Source organism: Amborella trichopoda, chromosome 4 (genome assembly GCF_054954075.1).
Source record: "Amborella trichopoda isolate Santa Cruz 75 chromosome 4, AtrichopodaSantaCruz75HAP2 v2.0, whole genome shotgun sequence".
Taxonomy (NCBI): domain Eukaryota; kingdom Viridiplantae; phylum Streptophyta; class Magnoliopsida; order Amborellales; family Amborellaceae; genus Amborella; species Amborella trichopoda.
In genome coordinates, this window is record NC_142339.1 from 52538220 (window position 1) to 52546675 (window position 8456).

Here is an 8456-nt window from a genome sequence, read left to right on the forward strand (position 1 = left end):
TTGTTTTAGAAGTGTGGATCGGAAATATTTTGAAAAAATTAAATATTGACGGAAGTAATAAGTAAAGATAAGGGAACTACTAGTTTTATTAAAGGTATTGTTTTTTAATAAAAAAAAATAATCGAACAAAATTCATGTAGCCGATCCCAAATAATTCAAATAAGGATATGATAATGATGATCATGGTTTCATTTGAAAATACTTTGGGCTAACTAGCGTCCAAAGGCGCAAAAACTGAAAAGAAAATAAACAAACAAGAGTGCATTGTGGGATCTATCGACAAACCATACTGCATTACCTTCAATAAGGATAGAAAAATAACCAATATCATTTTGATGGTTCATGAGACATACATTCAAGGAAGGTAGAATGTAAGCTTGACTCGTATAGAAGCTTGATTTTGAGAAAGCTTATGATAAACTTGAAAGAGCTATTTGATGGAAGTTCTCTTGAGGATGGGCTTCGGTGGCCGATGGAAAATGTGGATCTTTAGTTGTATTTTTTGGGCCCAATATTCAGTTCTCATGAACAGTTGGCTTTTTCAAAGCTGCTAGATGCATCAAGTAAGGGTATCCGTTATCCCCGTTCTTGTTCTCCTTTGTTGCTGGGTCCTTGAGCCTCCCGGCTAATTCTATGTATGGAAAAAAAGACTCCTAAATGGCTTCCCCACTTCTACTCATGGACGTATTGTATCTTATCTGAAATATGTAGAAGACACATTATTCTTTTGCAGCGCATCCTTTGAAGAAGTTCAAAATTTCGGGCTTTTCCTCAAGTGCTATTAGCTTATCTCTGGATTGAATATCAATCTTCCTAAAACAAAGTTGATGGGTATAATTGTGAAGATCATCAGTTGCAAGTTTGGGCTAATTGGATGAGCGGCTGTGAGTTAGAATTTTCCCATGTAACTATTTGGTACTTCCCTTCTTCAACAATAGGCCCTCGATATCTATCTGGAACCTGCTGTAGAAAGGTTTCAATATAAACTAGATTATTGGAAATTTAGGTACCTCTCCCTTGGCGGTCACATCACCTTACTTAAAGCCACCCTTTCCAACCTCCCGGTTTATCGTTTATCTTTATTCAAAGCTCCTAATATCAAAAAACTTGAATTTATGATGATTTTTTTTTATGGAGTGCATCAATGCACAGGACGAAATATCACTTGGGGAATTGGATCTAGGTATGTTTTCCCAAAAGGGAGCAGGGACTTGGAATTAGGAGACTTAAACCATAAATGAAACTTTATTAACTAAGTGGTGGTGGAGACTAGCTATGAATAGGGGATCTTTGTGTGAGTTGATTGTTAGAGAAAAGTATGGTTTTGAGTCTTGACTGTGAGCGGACCACAGTTAATAGAGCAAGGGCCCATTTATGGAAAGGCATTAATGCCTGTAGAGCTATCTTCCTTACCTTTAGCGGTTCTATTGGGCAATGGTACTACCACATGTTTCTGGACTGCTAAGTGGTGAACTGACATGCCTCTCAAGATATGGTTCCGGAACACTACCTAAAGTAGGCATTTATTTCGGACATGGTAATAGGGAGGGGATTTAGCACAATGTGGGATATCAGGTTAAGGCATAGAAGAGTCCATGAGAGTATTGAGAAAGCAGTTTACTCTTTTGCTACGCTTGCTCCTCACATCAGATAGAGAGGATAGAATGGTTTGGGAGTTGAATCCAAATGGCATCTTCTCGGTTACATCTCTTTATGCCAGACTTAGTATAGGCTGTCTCCTTCAGCACAAACCTCATGCCAACAAAGTCTGGAGCTTTAAAATCGTACACAGGTTAAAAGCTTTCCCCTGGCTAGTTGTTTGGGACAGACTCTTATCTCTAGAGCAGCTACAAAGGAGGGGTTTCCTCTCGCCAAACTGCTGCACTCTCTGCAAACAGGACATGGAAACAAGTCGTCATCTTTTCTTGCACTATAAATTTACTCCTGAGCTTTGGGAAAGGATCCTGGAATGTTTTCAAGTTGTTTGGGTTATTCTTAACATCATTACTCAACTATTTACAGTATGGGTCTCACCTCCTTTCACGAAAATAGGCTTTCAACTATGGAAACTGGAAATTGCAGTAGTCTGTATGCAGATTTGGGGAGAAAGAAATGCCGGTATTTTTTTATAGTAACCATTGCTCTAAGGAAGTGGTTAATTTTAAGGCTGAATCAATGTGAGAATCTTGAATTCAAGCTAATATAGATTAAGGCCCTGAGAAGATAACTTTAGCAAACTATGTATCCTCATTTGGTACGACAGAAATCAACCATAGAGAACGTCAAACTGGGAGCCACTTAAGATAAGGTGGTATAAGTTGAATTTTAATGGCAGCTCAAAGTGTGACCCTAAATCTCCTGGCAGTATTCTCTCAGTAGGTGCAGGTGATATACTAAGGGACAATTCATGAACCACTATCATCTCTTATTATATACCCCTCCAACTGTGGACAACAGTTGAAATAGAACTACGCGCACTTCATATGGGGGGTTTTCCAAGTTGCACCAACCTCACAACAATATCATTATCGTAGGAGATTCCTCCAAGTTGCATGTTTTTTGCAACTCAGAGTCCACACCTTCGAGATGGAGACATTTGGTGGATGACATTCTTTCTGCATTGACCAATCCTCTTCTACCATGTTTTTAGGGAAATGAATAGTGGATGACATTCTTTCTGCATAGACCAATCCTCTTCTACCATATTTTTAGGGAGATGAATAGTGAAGCAGACTCCCTTGCCAGAGCCAGCTAAGGTTACTTCTCTTTTCATTTCTCGTCTCTTCTTCTCTATTCTTCTTCTCCTTATCTGTTCCCAATCTCTTCTAGCCCTTCACACCCTCTACTCACCCTTCTCTTTTCTCCCTTTGTCCTTTCACCATGCTTTTATTTTTCCTCTGCTTTTGTTTTGTTTTCCTTATGTAGAATCATTCGATGTACTCTGTTATTTTTAGAGTGCACCATGCATGGACATGAGAAAAAATTGATTTTAAGTTTTGAAAATAGTGCATCTTATAATGCAATTTTAAACTGTCAATTTTCAAGATTTTCAAGTTTTTTTTAGATATGCTCAATCTACACTATTTTTCAAACTTGATATTTTACAATTAGATATGAAAATGTAGTTTTAGGTTATCACAAAGATTTTCGATATTGAAACTACATTTTTCGACACTATTTCTTAATGGATTGCAACCTCGGCACTATACAAACGGCACCCATTTTTTAATGGATTTGCAAAAATACACTACCGTTGAATTTGGAAGCTCGTGAATCAAAAATCATTTTTACAGTCAAATAGTATTGAGTGATAGGAGCAAAAAAAATACATTATTAAGTTTTGGAAAAATTACAAATAACTCTCGAGACTAGACTTTCTATGCAAGTTACCCCCCCCCCCCCCCCCCCCCCCCTTAAAATTTTTTTCACCCCACTTAAAATTATTTTCTTACTTTTTTTTCCCCCAAAATATATTTTTCTAGCAAATAACCCCCAAATAAATATATATATATATATTTTTGACGAAAATACCTTTTTTCGTACACAAAAATTTAATTTTGGTCGGACATTCACATAGGTTTATGTGGGTTATCCGACCGCTCTTTAACATTGTCGGACCCGTTAAACTAAAAAAAGTGGTGGGCTGCTTTTTGACATTATTGGACCGTACTTTGGGCCTATTGCTGAACTGCGTGGGCCATTGTTGGACAGCTTTTTGGCCGTGCAAACTGCATGGGCTTATTGCTGGACTGTTCTTTGTCAGTCTTGGACCGCCACTGCTATTTATTGGACTGACATTACACTACCACCCGTCTTAAGAATACACCGGACCGCCTTTTCATGGGAAAAAGGACATAGATGCGTGGGTAAAAGTAATGGAAGGTAGTTTAGCCTCTTTTTTTTTTTGTTGGGGAATATTTGTCAAGAAAGTTTATTTTGAAGTGTGAAAAGTGAGAAAAAAAAAATTTAGTTGAAGGTTACTTACATCGAAACTCTAGTCTTGGAGGTGAGATTATTTGTAATTTTCCCTTAAGTTTCCCTTCCTCAATTGCCATATATGATGTGACTGAAAACGGCTTGTGTCATTCTCTTTATAGCTTAAACACCTTATCTAAGGGACCTAAAGGCTCTAGTCGTATTTGATTTCTGGAAACCACATCTTCTAGGATACCTAAGTATTACGGTCTTCCACATAACCATATCCACTTTTTAGCCTAAAATATAAGATGAGTGGATACCAATGGTTTAAAAAACGGATCGGTGACTCGGATCGGGCTTCCAAAAATCGGATCGACGAATCGGCGATTCGGATCGGGAATCGGGTGAATCGGTCAGAACAAAGCTTAAAAAAAATCCTAAAAAATTATTAAAATTCATTATAAATATTGTTTTTTAGGAATTCAATAAGAAATGAGGGTACTCCATTAAGAATTTTCATGTTTTTGAATGAATATGCGAATATTGATATGTTCTTTCCCTGCATGAACCACCATTCAGCATTTAATTTACATCACACAAAAGGATAAACATATAATTATCATGGAATAAGTATATCAACATACATGAACTACAATAAAGCATAAAATTAGTAACATATGATCTAAAAATAAAATGATAGACGACGTTATTGTTCTTCTTGGTCACACTGGTGCTATTGATTGAATTCGTTTAACAATTCATTGATTCGATCTAAAAACGAATCATCGATATTAGCAGGCGTCTGACTATTCCCAAATCCCTGAGTGTTAATGTTTTGTTGTGTTTCCAATCTAAAATCCCCGAAGATTGTCCATCCTTCATGCTCACTTGCACTGTCGTGCTCATCCCTACACTGTTGCTGTTGGGACTCGATATGTGAATAATATGGCTGGGATAGGGTGGCCTCAGAATCATCATCTCTCTCATTTTCTCTTTGAATAATATGGATTAAAAAAAAAAAAAAAACAAATTTTCAAAAAAATCGATCATGGATTAAAAAAAAAAATCACAAATTTTCAAAAAATTCTATCATGGATTACAAGAAAAAATTCGATCATGGATTAAAAAAAAAAAAAAAAAAAATTTCCAAAAATTCTATCATGGATTACAAAAAAAAATTCGATCATGGATTAAAAAAAAAAAATCACAAATTTTCAAAAAATTCAATCATTGATTACAAAAAATTCGATCATGGATTACATAAAATTCGATCATGGATTACATAAAATTCGATCATGGATTACATAAAATTCGATCATGGATTACAAAAAAAAACAAAAAATTCAATCGTGGATTACAAAAAAAGAAAAAAACAATTCGATCATGGATTACAAAAAATTCAATCATGGATTACAAAAAACTCTATCATGGGTTACAAAAAAAGCAAAAAAAAAAAATTCAATCATGGATTACAAAAAAAAAAACAAACATTTCGATCATGGATTACAAAAAAAAAACAAACATTTAGATCATGTATTACAAAACATTCGATCATGGATTACAAAAAATTCTATCATGGGTTAAAAAAAAAAAACAAAAAAACAAAAAATTCGATCACGGATTACAAGAAAAAAAAACAAACATTTCGATCATGGATTACAAAAAATTCGATCATGGATTACAATAAATTCTATCATGGGTTACAAAAAAACAAAAAATTCGATCATGGATTACAAAAATACAAAAACAATTCGATCATGGATTACAAAAAATTCGATCAAGTATTACAAAAAAATCTATCATGGATTATCAAAAAAAAAAAAAAAAAAATTCCGTACGGGACTCGCCGATTCATTGTTCGGACTCGCCGATTCCGTACAGTGAATCTGCGATTCACTGTACAGAATCGTCCGGTTCTCTTTAGAACCGGACGATTTTCGATTTTTTAACCGATACGATCTACTTTTTGCGTTTTCCGAGTCGAACCGGGCGAGTCCGGTTCGACTCGGCGTTTTTTAAAACGCCGGTGGATACCATGATATCCATTTTGCTATAAAACTTCTTTATTATCAAAACAGAAAAGTGCTATAGGGCTGGAAGAAGGGTTTTCAAAAATCAAATTTGCATCTTCTAGAAATCAAACACGCCCTTAGCCTCCTAGAAATCAAACACGCCCTTAGCCTCTTATAACAAGGATTCTATTGTGAAGTCCAGCATGCTTAGACCAAATTTGTGACTTGTTTGTGAGAGAGAGCAACAAATTGAAAGATCAGCCCCATAGGAGCGAGAAATTTAAACAGACAATTGTCTGTATAAATCATTGCAAATATACACTTCCCTTGAATTTCGTAGCAACGAGAAGTCATTTTTATAGTCAAATAGTACTGAGTGATAGTCATGGAAAAAAAATATTATTAAGTCCAGCATGCTTAGACCAAATTTGTGACTTGTTTGTGAGAGAGAGCAACAAATTGAAAGAACAGCTCCATAGGAGCGAGAAATTTAAACAGACAATTGTCTGTATAAATCATTGCAAATATACACTTCCCTTGAATTTCGTAGCAACGAGAAGTCATTTTTATAGTCAAATAGCACTGAGTGATAGTAATGGAAAAAAAATATTATTAAGATTTCCCTTCCTCAAATCCCATATGATATGATGTGATGTGACTGAACACGGCCTTCAGTTCTCCTGTTTATGACTTTAACACCTTGTCTCACGAGCATAAGGGGCGTTTGATATCTGGAAACTACATCTTTCTAAATACCCCAAGTTTTACGGTCTTCCACACCGAACTTGGGGTATCCACTTTTTAGCTTTGAATATATTTTATTATAAAACTTCCCTATTATCAAATAGAAAAGTGGAAGAGGCATCGATTTTCAAAATTCAAATCCGCATCTTTTAAAAATCAAACACGCCTTTAGTATCGGATAAAATAAATTGTATCATGAAGTCCGACATCCTTAATAGAGAGAGAGAAAGAGAGAGAGAGAGAGAGAGCACGAAATTGAAAGATCAGGCCCATAAGCAACACACAGTGGATCCATGGTTTATAACCTCATTTATTATTTATTTAGTAGCCGGATCTCAGGACCTCACATCTAAAATCATAACCAGAAAATGAGATGCGACCTCTTTAACTATAATTTCTCTCTCTATGCAGCATTGACTTGGACCTTCATTCCACTTTGGCAGTGGCCGGGAATGCTGCAAAGGAAGAAATTGGCACCCCTTCTGAGAGTGATGCGATCGCTGCCGGAACGGTAAGTCCTAGAGCCACGAGGAACGAGGCAGCTTTTGTAGCCTGCAGCGTTCACTGCAACCACGTTGTGAGCGCTATTGTCATACTGGAAAACTGCCATGAGAGCACACAAGTTCGCATTAGTCTTAGAGAGAGAGAGAGAGAGAGAGAGAGAGAGAGAGGGGCAGAGGAAATCAGAAATCAGATACCAAGAACATCTCCTGCCCTGAAGCGCTTGCCGGCAGGCCAGCTAACCATGTTGAAGGTCCAGCCACGGCTGTCACCCACTGTATAAGTGGTGGCAGCGGTGCTAACCTCCAATAGGCAAATCATCACAAACACCAAAGCCACCAAGCTCATTGCACTGCCCCTTCCCTGTGCCATCTCTCTCCAACTTTCTCTCTCTAAGGCTTAGAGGTAGGCAGAGCTTGTTATAGATTGATGAGAAAAGGGAGCAAGCGAGGGCCAAATTTATAGGATGGAATGATGGCCTTAGCAAAGAGAGTAAAAAGTCTCTAGGATTATAAATTCATGCCTGGTGGCTTCTCTTTCCCCCTTTTATTTTTATTTATTTAATCATGCGCATTAAGCAAGTTGGGATGCGAAGGGGTCGGCCAACTACCCACATTCACAGTGGCTCTGAGATTAGGCAATTTCCACTTGTTGACCGCCGTCAACTGGGGCGAATAAATAATTGAAAGCATTTTATAACCCGAGCGAGCAAAATGTAGATTTGCTCTTCAAATATCATCCTAGATTGTGTGTGTTTTTAAGACGGTAAAATTTGGGGATTTTACATTGCTCAACCGCAACGAGCAGGATTTGCTTGCTTTGTCATTATAAAAATGCATGCCCTACAATGTACAATACAAAATGTTCAATTACAATATAATATAAAATGTTTACTAATGGCCGTGATTAAGGTATAGTGGATCCCCACAACAACGTGATGTCTTGTGTTTTATTCCTATTAAGGGTAAGAGACAATATCCCCACTAAAATTTTCAAAAAAATATAAACTGTGGACAAAAACCCCCTAAAAGAAGAACTATAAAAGGGTATTTTTAGGTAAAGATAAACTTTATTTTAAAAAAAAAAGACTAAAAAAGAAAAAAACACACCCCCCCACAAGCACTAGAGAAAATGATGTGAATTGATTAAGTTAGGACTATGTAATTTTTGGATAGTCAAAACTAAGCATAACAACTGAAAATCTCATATGATCATGTAAAAAATGAATTCCAACTTTCCAAATAAAGAAGATGTTCCCGAGTAGATCTCTTTCCCATGGGA

General features: G+C 36.5%; 1 protein-coding gene across 1 annotated transcript; it reads right to left on the reverse strand.

The window, feature by feature from the left end:
* Positions 1-6960: 6960 nt before the first annotated feature.
* LOC18422092 (basic blue protein) lies at positions 6961-7967 on the reverse strand. The gene is made up of 2 exons (XM_006826816.4): positions 7373-7967; positions 6961-7277 (listed from the first exon to the last, which is right to left on the reverse strand). The coding sequence occupies exons 1-2, from the start codon at positions 7545-7547 to the stop codon at positions 7078-7080; spliced, it is 375 nt and encodes a 124-aa protein (XP_006826879.1). The 5' UTR covers positions 7548-7967; the 3' UTR covers positions 6961-7077.
* Between the last annotated feature and the right edge of the window lie 489 nt (positions 7968-8456).

Coding starts and splice junctions, on each gene's coding strand:
- LOC18422092 (XM_006826816.4), bottom strand. CDS start 7,547: ATGGCACAGGGAAGGGGCAGTGCAATGAGCTTGGTGGCTTTGGTGTTT. Junction 7,278..7,372: donor CAGGGCAGGAGATGTTCTTG/GTATCTGATTTC, acceptor CTCTCATGGCAG/TTTTCCAGTATGACAATAGC.